Source organism: Oryctolagus cuniculus, chromosome 10 (assembly GCF_051225735.1).
Source record: "Oryctolagus cuniculus isolate XC-2025 breed Fujian yellow rabbit chromosome 10, ASM5122573v1, whole genome shotgun sequence".
Classification (NCBI taxonomy): Eukaryota; Metazoa; Chordata; class Mammalia; order Lagomorpha; family Leporidae; genus Oryctolagus; species Oryctolagus cuniculus.
The window spans coordinates 16644358-16666311 of NC_142876.1; the positions used below are offsets into that span (position 1 = coordinate 16644358).

Sequence of the window (21954 nt, forward strand, 5' to 3'; positions counted from 1 at the left end):
TATACATAGTATCTATTCATATTCTTGGATTTTTTAAATCTCATATACCAAGCGATTTATGCATGCTTTTTTGAACCCAAATGTTTCTTTCAGCCTAGGCACCAACATTTCGGTTTTTATGATCTGCGGTAGAATTTAAAACATTCTGCTTCTTCCTATTTTCTTATATCTAGGAAGTTGTGCTATATATCATAGAGTTTAAAAATTGAACAACTTAAAAGGGAAATAAGGTTTTATTTTGTTATGTTATATAACTTCTGATCGAGTCAGTATGAGTATTCAGCAAATTCTACTTCTTGTGAGTTGGATCTGCAGGCATGACGAGATCCACAGACTCTGTTTGCAAACAGTTTATAAGCTGGTAGGTGATGCACACAAGTAAGCATGTAATTTAAAAAGTATAAATACTGTAATAGAGCACTTCGGGATCACAAAGGTGAAGCATTTATCCCAAACCAGGGCAGAGAGCGTTGAGGAAAGGCTGTGTTAGCTCATGGGCATTTCTCCTTCGTTTGTGTTTCATGTTCATAGTATCTATTCATATCCTTAAATTTTCTAAATTTCATGCACCAAGTGATTTGTAGATGCTTTCTTTTTTTTCAAGTATCACAATGTTTATTGATAGATACAAGTATATAAAATCAGGGCATGAACATGACTTGATAAATTAAGTAGACTTAATTTCAATACTATAATAAGAGGGACCAATTCGAATCCTCACCATTTGTTTCACACCCACAAAAACCACTTCAGGGACATTAACGATCTCTCAAAACTGATCAGTTTTGTGCAAGTAAACCATGTTTCTTTTAAAAAGACTGTGCACTTGCTCAGGCTCAAGGATATTAAAATCTAGCCCATAAAGCCCATGACTAGAGGTAGAAATATAGGCAATATACTATTACGGCAACAACCATCACTTACAGTTAAGAATTTTTCTGTAACAACCAAATGGATAATCAAATATTGCAACAACTCAAGTATTATTAAGCAAAGTGCATTTCTACAGTATTCAGTGTTGCTATTCAGGTTTTTTAGCTAACTTAAAACAGCCTGTGGTAACTGGCAGCAAAGGAGGTCCTTGCAATACACTGCCTCTGCTTGAGAACTCAGGATGTAATTGTCGCAGGCTGCTAATGTACTATCCAAACATTAAAGATACTCCTAAAATACTTGATGGTAGACTATGACTAAGACATTACACTACAGAAAAACCTTATGCAGAAGGAAATCCTAACTGACGTGCTTCTGCTTTAAATATTGTGAAAACATTACAGCGGAATGAATTTTCACAGTGGTTAGGTCAAATGCAGTTACACCATAGCAACAGTATGTTTTTGTAGATGCTTTCTTGAACCGAAATGTTTATCTGCCTGGTCACCAGTGTTTTTGTTTTATCATCTGTGGGAGATCCTATGTTATGCTCCAGCCTACAGATGTACCGTGCCTTATTCAGTCACTCCCTTGTGGAAGTATAGGTTCTTTATTGGTTTTACTTCTGTAAACAACAAACAGATTTAATAATCATAATGCATATATCTGATTATTTTGTCAAGTTAAATTCCAAGAAATGGCACCATTATACTATAGTATATGAGTATATTTGACATTCTTCTTATACAACATTAAATAACTTTCCAGAAGGTATATACTCCTAGCTAGTGTTTCAGAGTTCCTTTTTCTCTCGGTACTCTCGTCAGCATTATTGTTTCTAAGTATTGGCAAATGCAGTAAGTGAATGTAGTAGCTTACTGTTGTTTTAAGATCAAACTTTTTATGTGTTTATTGGCTCTTTTGTTTTCTTTTGAGATTGTGTTCCTGTTTTGTACTCATTTATTAGAAAATGGGGGATGTTAATCTGGCTTTTCTTCGAGTATTAATAGTTTTACCTCAGGAATTTTTTTTACTTAATTTTTTATTTCTCTTTTACTGTATCTGTCATATACCTTATGAATGATTTTAACTATCTCTACTATTAAAACACATAATTATCTCAAGATTTAATAAGTCAGTGTTGGAGTAGGAAGTTAAATGTTACTTTTCCTTTCCTACTTTCTTCTTCTAGAAAGCATAGAAAATTTAAAATTTGTGATATTATGGCTAAGAAGTATTCTCAAAGACATTTTAAAGAGAAACATCAGTATAAGTTTTCATTTTTATTTATTCATTTTTTTTTCTTTTCATTACCCTTCCCTCCACTCCAACTCCCAAACCCTTAGGTATGAAGCTCTCTTTCCATTAGTGTTGTCATGTTTGATGTTTGTCTGGATACACATGGAACAAGAAACCCTACAACAATCTGGTATTTCATGTAAAAAGAAGGTAGCTCGTCAAAGTCATTGTTGCATTTATCTGACTGTTAAAATAATTTCTATGCTATAAGGAAGTTACAATGTTATTTCACAAAATAGTTCTTTCTACTTTTAAATCTGAAGGTTTAAGAAATCTTGGCATTAATAATTGAGTTAATTTATGTGGAAATTTTCACTTATCAGAGAAAGTTTTTTTTTTTTTTTTTTTTTGAAAGGCAGAGAGAGAGATCATCCATCCAGCAGTTCAATATCCAAATGTCCACAATAACCAGGGCGAGGCCAGGCCAAAGCCAGGAGCCCAGCACTCAGTCTGGGTCTTCCACATAGGTATCATGGACTCAGGTACTTGAGCCATCATCTGCTGATTCCCAGGGTGCACATCAGCAGGAACCTATACTGGAAGCAGAGAGGAACTGGAGCAAGGCACTCTTAAATTGGATATGGGTATCTCAGATGCTACTTAAACACTGTGCCACATGCTCACCCAGAAAAAAAAAAAATTTTATTGTTTTATAGGCAATATGTAGGATGGACTTCCATAGTGATTACATGAGAATCAGTTATATTTTAAAAAGCATCAGTGACAAGGAAGGGATATAGGTGGAAACAGTGCTCTGGATCTTATTTTCCTGTTTTCACATGCAGTGTTTCCTTCCCTCAGTTAATTTTAATCAGAAATTTTTTATGTTATGATGTCAGTCTATGAATTAGAACATAAAGTAACAATTAAATTCCCATTGCTGTTCTCTTTCTAGTCATACTCATCCCAAAATGCTTATTCTCTCATCTTACTGATTGTGGCCTAAGACCCAATCTTAGACTGTTTATGCAACACAGTATATTTGAAATTGGCTAAAAGCCAACCAATTTTTAAGGACATCTTTGTCATGCTGAGCTAGAGAGTTAAGGTGATGTCTCTTATCTCTTTTAGAACTGAAGGCAATTCTGAGAAGCTAGTCGTAGAATTTATAATTTTATTGAGGTCAGGTAAAATGAAAATTGCAGAAAATATCTTCATAGTTGTTCTATCCTTAACTGGCTTCAGTTGAGTTATTCAGAGTAATTGATAATTTAGTGTAATTAATTTTAATAAAGAAACTTTATGAAGTGTATTGAATAATTCTGGCTTTTAACTTTCAGTCTTGAAATATGAAAATGATACATGAAAATCAGTTTTGATCAGATTCATATAAATGGTCAAAAACTTTCTTTATTGGCTGGCATTGTGGTGCAATAAGTTAGGCCACCTGTAATGCCAGCATTCCATATGAGCATGGGTTTGAGGACTAGCTGCGCCACTTCCAATCTAGCTCCCTGCTAATGTGCTTGGGAAGGTGGTAGAAGATGGCCCAACTGCTTGGGCCCCTGCCACCCATGTGGGAGACCCAGATTAGTTGTAGGCTTCTGGCTTCAGCCTGGCCCAGCCCTGGCTGTTGTGGCCATTTGGGGGATGAACCACAACATGGAAAATCTCAAGCTCTCTCTCCACCCCTGTCTCTGTAACTCTTTCAAGTAAGTAAAATAGAAGTCTTTTTTAAAAAAGCTGTCTTTAATATTAAACATTTCAGCAATCTGAAGGTCATTTGCCTCTTTTTAGATCCCATTTTTTTTTTAAGATTTATTTATTTAGTTGAAAGAGTTACAGAGTGAGAAGGAGAGAGAGAGAGAGATCTTCCATCCACTGGTTCACTCCCCAGATGGCCACAACAGCCAGGCCTGAGACAGGCCGAAACCAGGAACCAGGAGCTTCTTCCCCAACTCCAGCTGGGTGGCTCAGACACTTGGGCCGTCTTCTGCTGCTTCCCCAGGCCACCAGCAGGGAGCAGCATCAGAAGTGGAGCAGCGGTACGTGAACCAGCACCCGTATGGGATACTAGCATTTTAGGCTGTGCTTTACTTGCTACACCACAACTCCAGCTCCTAGATACATTTTTAAACCACAAACAAATCTGTCTTTTTTCTAGAAAAAAGTATTAAGCATCCCAAGGATTTACTAGATAATTACATGGGATGCAGTAGGGAAAGTCTTCCTTTAAATTCACCTTTCTTGGGAGCGTGAGGAATAAGCAGGGGCATCTTGTTTTTGAATGGCTTTCAGTCTTTTTTTGTAGAAAGAAATTTTTTTTTTAAGATTTATTTATTTATTTGAAAGAGTTACCGAGAGACCAAGGCAGAGAGAGAGAGAGGGAGAGAGAGAATCTTTCATCCTCTGGTTCACCCCCTAGATGGCCGCAATGGCCAAAGCTGCACCCATCTGAAGCCAGGAGCCAGGAGCTTTTTCCATGTCTCCCATGCGGGTGCAGGTACCCAAGGACTTGATCCATCTTGTACTGCTTTCCCGGGCCACAGCAGAGAACTGGATGGGAAGTGGAACAGCTGGGACTTGAATTGGTGCCCATATGGGATGCCAGCACTGCAGGCGGTGGCCTTACCCAGCACACCACAGCACCAGCCCCAAATTTCTGGTTTTTTTTTTTTTTTAAGATTTATTTTTATTTATTTGAAAGGCAGAGTTACAGAGAGGGAGAAAGAGAGAGAGACAGGGAGAGAGGTCTGCCATCCGCTGATTCACTCCCCAAATGGCCGTAACAGTCAGGGCAGGGCCCGGCTGAAGGGAGCCAGGAAGCCAGGAGCTTCATTCGGTTTCCCACATGAGTACAGTGGCTCAAGAGCTTGAGTCATCCTCCATTGGTTTCCCAGGCACATTAGCAGGGAGCTGGATTGGAAGTGGAGCAGCCAGGACTAGAATGGAAGCGTTTAAACTGCTATGCCACAGCACTGGCCCCAGAAAGAAAATTTCTCTGCAAATGTAATTAATGGAAAATGAAAGGAACAGAGGGATAGTTAATTTTGCCATGCCTTTTAGTGTCATACCATACCTGGAGTAAAGATCTTGACTTAAAGGGAAGAATTATATAGAGATTTAAAAATGAGGCATTTATGTAGGATAAGAGCCCAATTCTCACTTTTATTACACATAAACTAACACTACAATGCTGTTCAGTATGGTATTAGCAACATATTTTACCTTCCAGCAGATTTCATTAAATTAATGAAGCTATAAAGACTTATTATGTTTTTTTTTTTTTAAGTCAGCACAGAGTAGGTTTCTGGCCATAGTAACTCAGCCATTGTAAGTTTGCCTGTGACTGTAGAAGTGGTCAAGTGATATTATGCATTAATATATTCCTTCTTTATCTTCCAGCTCGCCAGTATTCAGTTCTCCTATACCATGGATATAACTCAGTTTCGACAGCTCTACTTGGATGACATCCGTAGGGCCTTTTTCCTTGTATCCTTTTATGGAAATTGTTTTAAAGAGCTACAAACTCCCATTTAATGGAGTAAGAGGACATGGAAGGTGTTCCTGCTGTCGCTTCATAGTGGTACTACCCAGAGTCGTTCAACACCTTTTCAACCACAGTTTTCTCTTATAGTCCCCATTTATATTTTTTAAAAGATTTATTTATTTTATTTGAAAGTCAGAGTTATACAGAGAGAGAAGGAGAGGCAGAGAGAGTCTTCTATCCACTGGTTCACTCCCTAATTGGCTACAACAGCTGGAGCCACACCGATCCAAAGCCAGGATCCAGGAGCTTCCTCCTAGTCATCCCACATGGATACAGGAACCCAAGGACTTGGGCCGTCTTCTACTGCTTCCCAGGCCTCAGCAGAGAGCTGGATTGGAAGTGGAGCTGTTGGGACTTAAACCAGCATCCATATGGGGTGCTGGCACTGTAGGCGGTGGCTTTACCTGCTGTGCCGCAGCACCAGTGCTTTGTAGTCCCCATTTAAAAAAAAAAAATTCAGTATAGAAAAGTATAAAGAAATACGTGAACAAGTCTGTGTGTATCCCTACCATTCAAGATATCAACAATTAATATTTTATCAAGATGCACAAATTTGTGATATAACATTATAGCTAAACTAAAGTTTCCTTTCAACTCTCTAATCTCCCTCACCCTAAAAGAAACCTCTGCTATGAGTTTGTATCTTTTTATGTGTTTTTTCTACTAATCTTTTGTTATACAACATCTGTCTCACAAAGGTTTTTGGATCACACCAGAGGCAATATTTTGTAACTTTTTAGCTAGATGTTTGAAAGGCAGAGTATAGCAGAGTAAAGCCTCACTTTGTTTTTTTTTTATTTTTTATTTTATTTTTTCGACAGGCAGAGTTAGACAGTGAGAGAGAGAGAGACAGAGAAAGGTCTTCCTTCCCTTGGTTCACCCCCGCACCGTGCTGATCCGAAGCCAGGAGCCAGGTGCTTCCTCCTGGTCTCCCATGTGGGTGCAGGGCCCAAGCATTTGGGCCATCCTCCACTGCCTTCTCGGACCACAGCAGAGAACTGGACTGGAAGAGGAGCAACCGGGACTAGAACCCTGGGTACCGGTGCCGCAGGCAGAGGATTAGCCAAGTGAGCCACGGCGCCGGCCTAAAGCCTCACATGAGAAGGCTGACTAACCAGCTTCAGGAAATTCTAGGGAATTGTTCCCTTTTTAAATTTAATGTTTTGCAGCATTATTGAAACATAATTGATAAGTAAAGTTGTATATATTTAAGGGGCACAACCTGGTGTTTTGATGTATTTATACGTTGTACAGTGACCACCACACTCAAGTTAATTAATATTTACATTGTCCAACATAGTATTTTTTTGTTCGTCTTTTTTTTAATGATAAGAACACTTAAGATTAATTCTCTTAGCAAATTTCCAGTATATAATACAGTATATTCACTGCAGTCACTATACTGTACATGTGTTCCACAAACTTTATTTATCCTAAATTACACTTTGACCAACATCTCCCCATTTCTCCTTCATCTCAGCCCCTGACCACTGTCAGTCTACTGTCTGTTTTTAAGATTATTTTAAATTCCACATTTAAATGAGATCATATAGTATTTGTCTTGGTGGACTTGCTTATTTTACTCAGCATCATGTTCTCCAGGTTCATCCCTGTTGCAGGATCCCCTTCTTTATTATGGCTGAATAGTACTCCATTGTATATGTAGTTACTTCCTTTTTCCATTCTTCCATGAATGGAAATTGAGGTTATTTACATATTTTGACCCTTGTGAATAATGCTGCAATCAACATGGGAGTGCAGGTATTTCTTCCAGATACTGCTTGCATTTCCTTATATCTAGAAATGGGATTGCTGCATCACACAGTTATATTTTTAATTTTTTGACAAACCTTCATACTGTTTTACATAATGGCTGTATCAATTTACATTCCCACCAACAGTGCACAAGGGTTACCTTTTCTTTGCATTATTGCCAACACCTGTTAAGTTTCATCTTTTTGATAATAGCCATCCTAATAGGTGTGAAGTAATATCTCATTGTGGTTTTGATTTTCATTTTCCTGATATTTAGTGGTGCAGGGAATTTTTATATACCTGTTGACCATTTGTATATCTTCTTAGAGAAATAACTATTCAAACTGCTTGTACATTTTTTTAAGTAGGATATTTTCTTACTACTGATCTGTAGGAGTTCTGTATATATTTTGTATATTAACTCCTTATCAGTTATTAGTTTGTAAATATTAGAGGTGTTTCCTTTAAACTTAACCATGATAAAAGGCCTGGACTTCTGAGGTCCAAAAAATAAATACTTCATTCTCTCATCTCTACTTCTTACCTTGGTCCTCAATTTTTTTCTCTCTCACTTCACAGATTCTTTCCATTCAGTCAGTACTAACAGAACACATTTCCCCTGGAACCCTGCATCCCCCTAAATTGTAATTTCACTTTGTGCCTTCTATTTACCATCAGACATCTTGACAAAATAATCTGTATTTGCTACCATTATTTCCTCCCCATTTCTTAACTGTATCCATAAGCCTAGAACAGTGCCTGCCGCATAGCAGTCCTCTGTCAGTATTTGTTTAATGTCTCTTCTGAGTTGTTTTCTCACCTATGTGCAGGGGCTTATTGATCATTCAGTCCAGTCTATTAATTTGACTATGCTGACTTTCCTCTTTCTTTTCCCTTGATTTCCAGGACACAGTCCAGGTTCTCCTCTTAGCTTTTTGTATCATCTTCACTAAAACCTCTTCCTTTGCTTGGTCTTAAACCGCATGTTTTTCTCCAAGCTTCATCATTAGCCTGTTCCTCTTACTATGCCCAGTTAATGCCATTCTCTCCTATAGCTTTGACAGACATCCCTGTGCAAACAAATCTGAGATCTACTTCTCCTGCCTCAAGAGCCACATTTCCAACATTTTGCTGTACATCAGGACATGTATATCCCAAACTGACAACTGCCACTTCTCTCCAAAGCCACTGTCTCTGGCAGTCTTCATTTCGTTTCATGTCATCACCATACTCAACCACCCAGACCATCCAAACTCGTCATGTTTGTTTCTTGTCCACTTCTAAAGTCCTGCTGTTTCCCTTCATTCTCTCTTTCCTCTCACGCTCTAGCAGTTCAGGTTCTGTGTCCCTAAGATGACTACTAAAATAGCTCCCTAATTGGATTTCCTGACCCCTGTTATTTGTCTCCCTAATTCATATATCACAGTTGCTAGAATTTCTTGATTAGGCTATTCACATGTTTGCTACTCTTCATTGTCTCCACAATAAAGGTCAAGGCTGTTTATTAATATATCACCAATCTATAACTTCTTACTTCATCTTTCACTGTTTCTATCCTTCAATAAACTAACCACTAAGCTTCTGTCACCCCTATTCACTGTTTTTTGATTATGTTATTTATTTTCCCCATGTTTCTTTGCCTTAAAATGTCTCTCATGTTCTTCTATATATTATCAAAATCTTAGTCACTATGTGAGTATTTGAAGATTGTTTTAGTTATTCTTAGTACCTAACTCTGACTTATACTAGACAACAAAAGTTGATTGACTGGATAATTGGTTGAACGAATGGATACTTGCGTAATTTAAGGCCCAATTCACCAACTCAGATGCCACCTTTTCATTGAAAGTTGTCATGATTCCTACTTCCTCTTCAATATTTCTGTGTCATATGTCTCTGTGTGTGTGTCTATAAAACTAAAGTGAGCCACATTTATCAAACCTTTTCAATGGGCTAGTCACTGTTTTAAATACTTTACTAACAGTAAGTTTTTCGATACCAACAGGATTAATATTTACTCTTTATTACTCTACTAATATAAATTAATATAAATGTAAACTTTTTTTTTTTTTTGACAGGTAGAGTTAGACAGTAAGAGAGAAAGACAGAGAGAAAGGTCTTCCTTCTATTGGTTCCCCCCAAATGGCTGCTACAGCCGGCACGCTGCACCGATCCGAAGCCAAGAGCCAGGAGCTTTCTCCTGGTCTCCCATGCAGGTGCAAGGCCCAAGTACTTGGGCCATCCTCCACTGTACTCCAGGGCCACAGCAGAGAGCTGGACTGGAAGAAGAGCAACCAGGATAGAACCGGCACCCCAACCAGAACTAGAATTAGCCTAGTGAGCCGCGGCGCCAGCCAAATGTAAACTTAAGAAATGTAAAAAGCATGTTCAAAATTTTAAAACATGAAATCTTTTTTATTTCTGGGACTCTCAAGGAGTGTAGCATGTTTCACATGTAGCGGGCACACAGCAATCATATGTGAACTGAAATCGTCTTTCCCCTGAAATGTCTTTCATATGTATGAGGTCTGCATTCTTCTTTTGAAAAATCATTAGCAGCCAACTACAAATATAGTCCAACTCACTCATATTAGGGGAGAGAAAAATAACTTTCCCAAAGAAGTAGTGATGACCAAGTGAGGTTGACCTCTCGGGCCTCATAGTTCTTAGCACATTGCCTCATTAGTCTGGTTCTTTGAAAATGCATTCACAAGAAGATAGGATGGAATGGTCATTTGAAACAATTCACGATGATTATCTAAGTAAAAAAAAAAGTAACTTATCCTCATGGTAAAAAAGAAATTTGTATTAATCCTGACTTTTTACATTTCCTTAACTTTACATAGGTTTTCTTCTTAGTGACAGCATTTTTTGGAACTGGAAATATAGCTTCTATTAATAGGTAATTTTAAATGAAAATTACGGAGTCAGCGCTGTAGTGTAGTGTGTAAATCTGCAGGATGGCAGCCCATATGGGTACCCAGTTCAAATCCTAGCTGTTCCGCTTCCCATCCGACTCCCTACTAATGTGCCTGGGAAGGCAGCGGAAGATGGCCTAAGTACTTGGCCCCTCCTAGCCATTTGGGAGACCCAGAAGAAGCTCCTGGCTCCTGGCTCCTGGCTCCTGGCTTCAGGCTGGCCCAGCCCTGGCCATTGCAGCCATTTGAGGAGTGAACCAGAAGATGGAAAGGTGGAAGATCTCTCCCTCTTTGTTTCAATTTTAAAGATTTATTTGTCGGCAGAGTTACAGAGAGACAGAGGCAGAGAGAGAGAAAGAGAGAGAGAGAGAAAGGTCTTCCATCTGCTGATTCACTCCCCAGATGGCTGCAATGGCCAGAGCTATGCCAATCCAAAGCCAGGAGCCAGGAGCTTCATCCAGGTCTCCCATGCAGATGCAGGAGCCCAAAGACTTGGGCTATCTTCTACTGCTTTCCCAGGCCACAGCAGAGAGCTATATTGGAATTGGAACAGATGGGACTTGAACCGGTGCCCATATGGGATGCCGGCACTGTAGGCAGCAGCTTTACCTGCTACACCACAGCACCAGCCCCAGGAAGATTCATTCATTCTCTCTCTCTCTCTCTCTCTCTCTCTCTCTCTTCCTCTGCCTTTCTGTCACTCTGCCTTTCAAATAAATAAGCAAATCTTTAAAAATAAATAAGTAAAATAAAAAAAATGAAAATTGCATGTATAAAACCAAAAAATAACATACATTGGAACCTGTATACGTCTATTGCTGTACTTTGCTGAATTATGTGGTTTGGAGATTGATGTATATTAGTACATACAAGTTTACCTCATTCACTTTAGTTGCTTCATAATATTGCTTGATACAACACATGCTTTTGTTTTAGTATAAGTAGATTTGAGAATTCATTTAAGCATCTTATTCAGCAGAACATTCTTTTAAAGTTACAGTGTGAATTCTAAATCCCTTTTCTTTTTGTTATGATTATCTAGCTTTGAACTTGCCTCTGTCTATTGCTTTCTGACTGTGTTTAGTCCATTCATGATGGGAGCCCTGATGATGTGGAAGGTTAGTTTTCCTATGTTACTATTTTCATTAAGCTACTGGTTGATCAAAATTATGAAGTCATAATGATAACATTAAAATTAGAAAGTCCCTGTGACAGTTAAGTGGTCATGGAAGGGAAATGCCTTTCAGACTTTGATACTGGAACCCCTGCTAAACTGGAGGTAGAGGCTTTTAGCCTGTACTCCAAAATAGGGTTAATCTTTGTGCTTTATTCTTTTTAAAAATTATTTCTTTATTTGTTAGTTTTCACTTTATTTGAAAGTAAGAGGGAGAAAGAGATCTTTTGGCTGGTTCTCTACCCAAATACCTGCAATAGCTGAGGCCAGGCCAGGCCAACACAAGGAGCCTGCAGTTCATTCTGGGCCTCCCACCTGGTGGCAGGACGCAACCACCTGAGTTTTTACCTCCTGCCTTCTAAGATACACAACTGAGAAACTGAGATTGAAAGTAGAGCCAGGACTTACACCAGGCGCTCTGATACGGGATGTTTGTGTCCCAAGTTGCATCTTGACCACTGTGCTAAACACACCCCTTGCTTCACACTTACTTAGCCTGTTTTACTTCAGAAGAGTAAAGGGTTCCATGTTTGACTCAGAAAATCCTACCAGGCATGATTTAGCCTGTGGGGAAGCTATGATCAAAGCTGCAGGGCTGGTACAGATCCCAGAGTTCCCTGATTCCATGTTCTCCACCCATGAGACTGCCAGCCTGTTCCCTGTCATCCTTTCTCATGATCCATGTACCTGGAATTAATGCAGTCTTTCAACAAACACAAGAAATCCAAAAGTTTATAGAAAATGGAATTTAAAAAAAAATGGAATTAAAAGATAAATTTATTTTGAGGACTTGAACTTCATGTGTCACTGAGTGTTGTGTGCAGTAATGTACTGGGCACCAGCTGGGTTCTGACAGTACAAAGATTTTGATATATTCTCACTTTTCCTGGGGTTCAAACTCTCAGGTGAAATAATGTTTATGTTCTTTTCTAGAGTCATTAAGCTTCTGTTTGTCCCTCTACCAAATTTTTTCTACCTTAGTACCTTGCACATTTTGTGTAGTTAGCATACATTTGTTTAAATGCAGCGACTAATACCTGCCTAAAATCTATTTACCTAATGTTAAGATCACATAAATAATAATTGTTAAAGGTATGTGTTAGTAGCATTAATATCTACTTTTGTTACTGCACTAATACAAATGTATTTTTGTTACTGCACTAATACAAATGTATGTTAAAAAGCTGTTCAACAGTTTTTCATGTTCCATCTCTGTTGAATTATTTTAAAACATTATTTCCTAAATTTACATTCACATTTTTTAAGTGGTGGTTATTCTTTTCTCAGTTCATTAAAGACCGTTGACCATGAATTAAAAGCAAGAATAAAAGAAAGGAAAACAAAGATCAAATTAGAATGTGAGCTCTTTAAAATCCATTATAATTCAGAAAAGCTTTAAAGATGACTGTGGCTAATGGGTCCAGAGAGCTCTCCTGAACTTGAACTTACTTCATTCCTATGTCCTTCACTTGAAAGAGTCTTATGAAGGCTTGAACACTTATTTCTTTTTCATATCTCAACCCCACCTCTTTTTAGATATTATTTAAAAATTAGTCATTGGAAAGTAAGACCTCAAAATATTAACAGTGTTTGCTTTGTTATGGGTTTTTAGCCAGTATAAATTTATTATTTTTTTTCAAATTTATTACAATGAGTATAACCAGAAATAATTTAACATTTTAAAATAAAACAATGATAAGCAGTGATAAAGCAACCAAGTCATGCTTATAGTGTTAGAGTTTGAAATGACCAAATTAGTTAAAGGATCTGTGAACCAATTTACCAGGCTACATGATTTACTTGATAATTACATCCTATGTCTTTCACAACTTAAAATCCTTTGAACATCATCATTAATTACTAGAATTAATTAAACAGATTCAAATTTGTGATCATCTTTTATTTGGAATTTGTATTGATGTTCTCTCTTAATACTACATATATTATTAATGTAAGCTTTTAAATTTGTTTCATCATTGTTCTTTGTGTCATGTTTTTGTTTCAGTGTTTGTTCTTCCCTAGTTTATATTAAAGTTATTTGAGAAATGGAAAATATTTCTATTAAATGAAATACTTGTTTCAAAAAGTATTCCAATGGTTCCTTTACCCATGGCATCATTTGTTGTTCTTGTAAACAGATCCTAATCCCCTTTGTGCTTGTGATGTGTGCTTTTGAAGCAGTACAATTAACTACTCAGCTGTCATCAAAAAGGTAAGGTGAATTCGTTTAAGAAGCATTCAGTTTGCTCAATTTTAGGAAATGAGAATACACAGTTGAAGGTATTTCATGTGATTGCTATTAAGACATTAAAACATTATTTATTATAAAAATGAGAAGTATTTCACCCTATTACTCAGAGTTCAGTTGTCATTAAAGGAAATTAGTTGATTAGAGCTTCTAGCAGACAAAGAATGCTTTCTTGGCAATAAAATGTTATTAGAATATTACTCAAGCTAATGAAGAGCCTCTGTAGAAAATAGTAAGACACAAATGTTAAATTATTATAGTTAATTACTTGGTTTAGATTTAACTATGCTTATAAAGTACAAGGGATAGAGTCCTAACTTTTGGCTTATTTATTACATATGTGTTAGACAAATTTGTTAGTACTTTTAATGTACATGGCTTGAAATTAACTTTTCTAAAAATGTCAGTAATGTACCGAGTTTCTTGATCTTGACTGCTACACGTTTGACAGATGGAAAGTATTCTTTTGCACTTTTGAGGCATTTCTAAAATAAGCATTTAAGACTGGAAGAGAAGAGGTCAATACAACCATTGGATTTTTTTTTAACCAACAAAATTGCTTCAGCAGCACAGAGACTCTGTGAAAAACACTTGATATAAATATGAAGCTTAACAGTTTTTGTTATTCTTTAATCAAGCTGACATATTCAATGCTTGAAAGAAATAATTGATATTAGCATAAATTTGCATGTTCTTGATGAGTTTGGGCTAGAACTGGGTTTAGCATATTATTGTATACATGTTACAATTTCTTAAAAAGTTTTTCTTCTGAAGAATAGTAGAAAGCATATTTCTGATTTTTATTTAGTAAATGTATATACTGTATATTATTACAGGATATTTACATGAATTTAATATTAAAGCATTTATATTTTGTCAGTATCACATAAAAGATAGTTACTTAGATGCAATAAAAAACTGATGAGGGGTAGACATTTGGCACAGCAATTCAGACATCCATATCCTCTATGGGTTGGAATCTGTCTCTGCTTTCAATTCTACTTTCCCCCTAATGTACAGCCTAGGAGGCAGCAGGTGATAGCTCAAGTACTCGGGTCCCTACCTCCCAAATGAGAGGCCCAGATTGAGTTCTGGGCTTCTGTTTTCAGCCTGGCCCAACCCTGTCTCTTGGAATTTGGGGAGTAAATCAGCATGTGAGAGATCTATGTATATCTGTGTGTGTGTGTGTATGTCTCTCTCTGCCTTTCATATAAATTTTTTAAATATTAGGAAAAGAAACTGATGAGTGGTATATTTTTGTTACTAAATAAACTTTTAAAAAAGATTTTAATTTTAAATAATAATAAGAGGGGCTTGCATTGTGGCACAGCCAGTTAAGCTGCCTTTTCTGATGCCAGTATCCCATATGAGTGCTGGTTTGAGTTGGCTGCTCCACTTCCCATCCAGCTTCTTGCTAATGCACCTGGGAATGCACATGGGACTTGAGGCCTTGCCACCCACATGGGTGACCTAGGTGGAGTTCCAGGCTCCTGGCTTCAGCCTTGCTCAATTCTGGCCATTGCAGTCATCAGTCATTTGGATGGATGCTTCTCTCTCTCTCTCTGTAACTCTGTCTCTCAAATAAATAAATAAATCTTTAGAAAAAAGTGAGTTGGACACCTGTGGAATGAGAACTAGAAGGTTTATCAAAGAATATGTGGGTGCAGCTAAATTCACAATAGCTAATATATGGGATCAACCCAGATGTCCATTGACCAATGACTGGATAAAGAAAATGTGATAATGGAATACTACTCAGCTGTAAAAAAGAATGAATTCCTGTATTTTGCAACAAAATGTATACAACTAGAAACCATTATAATTAGTGAAATAAGCCAACCCCAAAAAGACAAATATCATATATTTTCCCTGATCTGGGGTCACTAATAAAGTACAAAAAAATGTAATATATATGAGTGAAATTGACATTTTGAGATTTGATTATTGTTTAAAGCCTTTGTCTCTACTATTGAGGAACAGTGTTTTTTTTTCTTATATAACCCTTCGTGAAGGGTTAAGCTTATATTTATAAAGTAAACTGAAAGTATATCATTATAAGAATTGAAAGAATAAGAAGGGAAAGAGGAGGGAGAGTGGAAGTGGGAGGGTAGCAGGGAGGGAGGAAGCGAAGTATCACTATGCTCCTAAATCTGTATATATGAAATACATGAAATTTGTTCACCTTATATAATTTAAAAAAGAAAGAACTATTTGTGTGTATGTGTTATACATATACTTGTGTGTGTGTGTGTGTGTGTGTGTGTGTGAGCATATAGTGATTCTTCCTGGAGACTAGGGCAATGAAAAACTAAACACAAAGGAAGAGAACTAAAGAAAATGTCGTGAAACTGGGATTTTATTAATCTTTCTTTTGGCCTTAAAAGTCACTGACATTTCCAACACTTGGATGTCATATTGACTTCTTAAATTTAGTATGTTACATCTGGAACACAGTGATTCCCTTTCTTCCTATTGAAAACTAGCTTCTCATCCTGTTTTCCTTACTTTTTCCTTCACACAAGCCAAAGTCCAGCCACCCCTCACTGCCATATCTACTTGCTAAATACTCTCATCTCTCTTTTCTGTTCACTTTTTAAATAGTCTCATTATTTGTGTTACTAAACATTTTATTAAAGCTCTTGAAAGCCTAGGGGTTAAGATAAGGGTGGAGTTTATACTACAGATTCTTTCTTTAGATCCTAATTCCAAGGGTGAGTTCAACATAACAGACCAGTGAGATGAACACAACTGATCCTCTTCTGACTCATTCTTAAAATACATACTGAGCAAAGGTGAAGTACGAAAACTGGGTAGGTTAGCGTTTGTTTATTCTGCATGGCTTAAAATTAACTTTTCCAAACTGTTTTCTCAGTTTTGATAATTGGTTTCATCAACAAAATTTTGGATAAAGGCCATTAGAAGGGAGTATCTGAGCAAGAAGATTATCTGGACATAACAGAAGTGTTAGGAATGGTTTTGGCTGCAAGTAGTGAAACTCTGCTAGTAGCTAAGAGAAGGGGATTTAGGTCTCTCATGTAACGTGGACCCTACAGGTTGGCAGCCCAGAGCTGTTGTGATGCCATTGGTGGCCCTGCTTTTCTGCTTTCCCACTCTTAGGGTGTTGCTTTTATCATCATGACTCTGTGTATCTTATCTGCCATTCAGACAGGAAGGAAGATAAAATGCTAATGGAGAAAGAGGCTGATTCTCAGTGAACACTCTGTCACAGAGACAGTGTCAGAGAGAGAGAGAGAGAGATCTTACATCCACTGGTTCACTCTCCAAATAGCCATAACTGCCAGAGCGGGGCTGATCTGAAGCCAGGAGCCAGGAGCTTCTTCCAGATTTCCCATGTGGATAGTAGAGTCCCAAGCGCTTGGACCATCTTCTGCTGCTTTTCCCAGGGAGCTGAACCGGAAGTGGAACAGCCAGAACTGGAACGAGTGCCCATGTGGTGGCTTTGTCGGCTATGCCACAGCAACCACCCCATGTTTCTTTAATTTCATCTAAAGTTATCAAGGAATGAGAAGGAACTGTGATTTTACTTATATACAATTTGTTAGGCACTACACTAGATTTTTTACATATGTTATCCGACTTAATTTTCCCAGTGTTACTGTGAAGTGCAGATATTATTATGCCTAGTCTGTAGATAAGGGAACTGGGGCCAAAAAGACAATGAGTAACTTAGTTAGATGTTTCTTATTCCAAAAAGGTTCCAGAACATCATGTGTGTCATGCAATAAAATCATCTGCTTTAGAAAGACAAAAACAATTTAAATCATGGAAAACTTTAGAAAAGATATTTAAATGTCTGTTGTATTTAAATTGCATTACTCTTTTCCTGTGGTTCTGGAAGAACTGGGTTCAAAGCATGAAATTTTTTAAAGTTATTTATTTATTTTCACTTTATTTGTAAATCACAAAGAGATCTTCCATCCTCTTATTCACTCCAAAAGGCCTGCAACAGCCAGGGTGGGACCATGCCAAAGCCAGGAGCCCAGACCTCCATCTGGGTATCCCACTTGGGTGGCAGGACCCAAGTACTTGGCCACCATCTCTGCTTCCCCAGGTGCACATTAGCAGGCAGCTGGATTAGAAGCAGAGGAGCTGTAACTCAAACCAGGCACTCTGGTGATGAAATGTGAGCATCTTAACCACTGTGCCGAACACCTACCCATGGGTGAAATTTTTATTGTGCTGATTTGGATTCAAAGACAGAACCACTTTGTGATAATTGAATCTGTCTGAAACAAAGTGGATTCTGTTCCTGGAAAATCAAAACTAGTGTTAGACAATGTCTTTATCAGGATTGCTTTTTGGGGAATTTATACTTTGGGTAAGAGATTGTACTTGAGGACCATTGTATTCTCTATAACCTCTTAATCAGATTAACACACTTTATTATGTATCTGTTATATCAGACTTACTTTGAATGTTAATATATCTCAAAGATATGATCAGTGTGACATCTCAAAGATATGATATGAACTATTGAATTATATTTCTATATTTTAAACTTAGAAAAAAGTTATTTCTTAAAAGTAAATCATAAACTTCAATAAAGCCTCATACCTTTTTCAAAAATTAACAATATGAATCATATATTTAAACTTTTGGCCAGCGCCTTGGCTCACTAGGCTAATCCTCCGCCTTGTGGTGCCAGCACACCCGGTTCTAGTCCCAGTCAGGGCGCCGGATTCTGTCCTGGTTGCCCCCCTTCCAGGCTAGCTGTCTGCTGTGGCCAGGGAGTGCAGTGGAGGATGGCCCAAGTCCTTGGGCCCTGCACCCCATGGGAGACCAGGAGAAGCACCTGGCTCCTGCCATCGGATCAGCACGGTGCGCCGGCTGCAGCACGCCAGACGCAGCACGCCGGCTGCGACGGCCATTGGAGGGTGAACCAACGGCAAAGGAAGACCTTTCTCTCTGATTCTCTCTCTCTCACTGTCCACTCTGCCTGTCAAAAAAAAATTTGAAAAAATTTAAAAATTTTAAAAATAAACTTTTAGGGTAAAAATAAGAAAACCTTCAGGGTTTGGAGAGGCAGAGAGTTAGAGTTCATAACCATGACCCATAAATGAAAACTTGGTAAGCTAGACTTCTTCAAAATTGAATGCTTTTGCTCTGCAAATGACTCTGTTAAGAGAATGAGAAGATAGGCATCATACTGGGATGAAAGATGTACAAACCAGATCCTTGGCGAATGTACTACCTAGAATATGTAAAGAACTCGCAAAACTCTATAATAAAAAACAGTTTAATAAGAAAGTGAGCAAAATGCCTGCAGAGGGTATAGACATGGCAAATAGGTCAATGAAAAGATGTTAAGCATCATTAGCCATTACAGAAATACATGTTAAGGTATTACATACTGATCAGAATTATTAAAATAAAATATAGTGATATCAGCAAATAAATGCTGTTGAGAATGTAAAGAAATTGCTCTCATTTGTTGCTGATGGGAATGTATCATGGCACAGTCTGTTTCTTATGAAACTGAACATGCAACTGATATATGAGCCAACAATTGCACTCTTATGTATTTTTCCTACAGAAATGAAATTTCCATTTACACAGAAAACTATACACAAAGGTTTTTTTTAAGATTTTATTTATTTGAAAGGCAGAGTTAGAGAGAAGGAGGGAGAGACAGAGCTCTTCATTCGTTGATTCATTCCCCAAATGACTGCAATGGCCAGAGCTGGGCTGATCTGAAGCCAGGAGCCAAGAGCTTCTGGGTCTCCCATGTGGTACAGGGGCCCAAGTACTTGGACCATGTTCTGCTGCTTTCCCAGGCACATTAGCAGAGAACTGGATCAGAAGTAGAACAGCCAGAACTTGAACATAACAGTGCAGTGCTGGCCCCTATAGGGTGGTTTTTTTTTTTTTAACTTTATTTGTAGTAACCACAAACTGAAACAACTGTGATTTCCTTCCATTCTTGAATGCTTAAACAAACTATTGTATTTCCATCTGATGGAGTACTACTCAGCAATTAAAAGGAGTGAAATATTGATACACACAACATTTTGCATGAATCTTGAGGGATATATTGAGTGTTAAAAAAAAAAAAGCCATCCCAAAAGGTTACAGTAAGTAACAATGTTATATAAATGGTTCCATTTGAAATGGCAGCATTTTACAAATGAAGAACAGAATAGTGGTTGTCAGGGTTTAGGCAGGGGTAGGGGGAGGAGAAAAACAGATGTGGCTGTGAAAGGGCTTCATGAGGGATCTTTGTGATGCTGAAAACATTTGTGTCTTGATACCAGTGAGTATCCTGGTTGTGGTGTTGTGCCATAGTTTCACAAGGTAGTGCCATTGAGGGAAGCTAGGTGCAGAGTACACAGGATCCCTCTGTATTATTTCTTGTAATTTCATATCTATCTGCAATTATCTCAGAAAGTTTAAGAAATTCATAGCCCTTTCATACCACTGAAATAAATATTCAGAGTGTTCCCTAGCATTTCTTAATTCTAATCCATCACTATGGGATAGTCAGCCATGATAATATGAAAAGAATTCTTGTTGAGAGTATTTTCAGAAGCAAATTACTCATAGAATATTAGGTTATTTGATTATTTTCATTTGGATTTTAATGTACTTGCAAAATGTACCTGTTGTATTATATATAATTTTTCTTATTTTTTCCCTAGCCTTTTTCTCATTGTTCTCGTCATATCAGACATTATGGCTTTGGTAAGGCATTATTGAATATTCAGTATAAATAAGACCAAGAAACTAATCATGGGTTAATTCAATCAAGAGGAATGCGAATGTGTTGCTCTATGTAAAATCCATAGATACTGAATTCTGGGTGCCAGCATAATGTATACGTATAAATTATATTATGCACTGAGTGCTTTTCTTAGGGTGTCAAAAATCTTATTACTTGATTTACTCAAATATGTCATTTTTTACCTAGTCTTCCATGTTGCTTTGTATCTGAAATGTACCTTCCATGGGAAATTAACAAAAGAAATGGCTGACCTTTAATCTCCATTCTTTCTAGTGATAGAACTAAAACCCCAAAGCTCCCATTTTGAATTACATTGTTAGATTTTATTGTGCCCGATACTCAGAACAGTTCTATCAGGCCTGCATTCTAAAGGCCTAGTAGTTACCTTCCAGTAGGCTTCTTTTTGGGTAAGGTTAATTCTTCACTATATCTGTATAGCATTCAATGTTCAAAACGATTCAAGACACTGGTTAAAGTCACTTCCCAAGTCATATTCCTACTCACCTGATTTGGATGAGAGCATTTTTGTGTTGTGTTAAACTGTGCAGCCAATATATTTCAGAAATTGACCACAGGTAATGTTGGAACAAATCAGCTTTTAGTTTGGCTTACTAAGTGGCAAATAGGCAAAAAGGAATTGAAATTCTCTGATTAATTCTATATTAAAAATCATCTTGCTTAATTTAACTCTCAAAGCCATTTGTGACCTAGCTTCTGCTTACTTGACTGGCATCATCTGTCACCTCTCCCTCCTTGTTTTCTCTACACCAGGCTCACTTTGAACTTAGAAAGCTCTGTCTGGACTCTTGATGTTTATATTGGCTGCTGCCTCTGCCAGGAACATGCTTCTGTCTCCCCGGTCCCCTCTTTCATCTGACTCCTGCCTTTCTCTTAGATCGTATCTTTCAGTGGAGAGTCTTCCCTTATTGCCCGGAGTAGGTACCCCTTCCTCTCTGGTCCCACAATGCCTATGTTTTCCACTGACAACACTCATCACACATTCTGTTTGTCTGTCTCTCCTGTGTGCACCTCTCTCTCACACACGCACACATACACACACACATACACACACATATAGCTGATAATTGGACTGATCCATTCGCTTAGATTACATACTTTGAGGGGAGGGGCGGTAATCTCTAGGACCTAATACAGTGATAATCAGTAGGCAATAGATACTTGTTGATGAATAGATGATATGGCTTCTTTATACTGACATCTTTGGTACTATTTAGTGTCTTTTTAAAGTTGATGATTCTTTATTTTTAGTTAATCACAAATGTCACTTTTGTGTTCATTTGGTTGAATGGTCATTCTGTTGCTGGCTTTTAGACTTCTGTTCATTTTAGTTCAAATAAAAGTTTCCATAAAGGGTATATTGTTGATTCCAGTCACATTAAAGTTCTGAAGGGTCAGAAATGTGAAATATACAATCCTAAAATAATGTAGTTTTCAGAC

General features: G+C 37.6%; 1 protein-coding gene across 14 annotated transcripts in view; it reads left to right on the forward strand.

Moving 5' to 3' along the window:
• The window catches only part of PIGN (phosphatidylinositol glycan anchor biosynthesis class N), a 153633-nt gene that overhangs the window by 108337 nt on the left and 23342 nt on the right, over positions 1–21954 (forward strand). For 6 of the 14 annotated variants that reach the window (XM_017344218.4, XM_002713621.6, XM_089305016.1 and 3 more), the window contains 6 exons: positions 2220–2322; positions 5518–5604; positions 10264–10319; positions 11378–11453; positions 13648–13721; positions 20414–20456. In XM_017344218.4, the coding sequence (XP_017199707.4) occupies positions 2220–2322; positions 5518–5604; positions 10264–10319; positions 11378–11453; positions 13648–13721; positions 20414–20456 (439 nt within the window). Of the gene's footprint in view, positions 1–2219; positions 2323–5517; positions 5605–5872; positions 9110–10263; positions 10320–11377; positions 11454–13647; positions 13722–20413; positions 20457–21954 lie in introns of those variants that run through there. The other 8 variants (XR_016213904.1, XR_016213903.1, XR_016213905.1 and 5 more) reach the window with 4 other exon arrangements.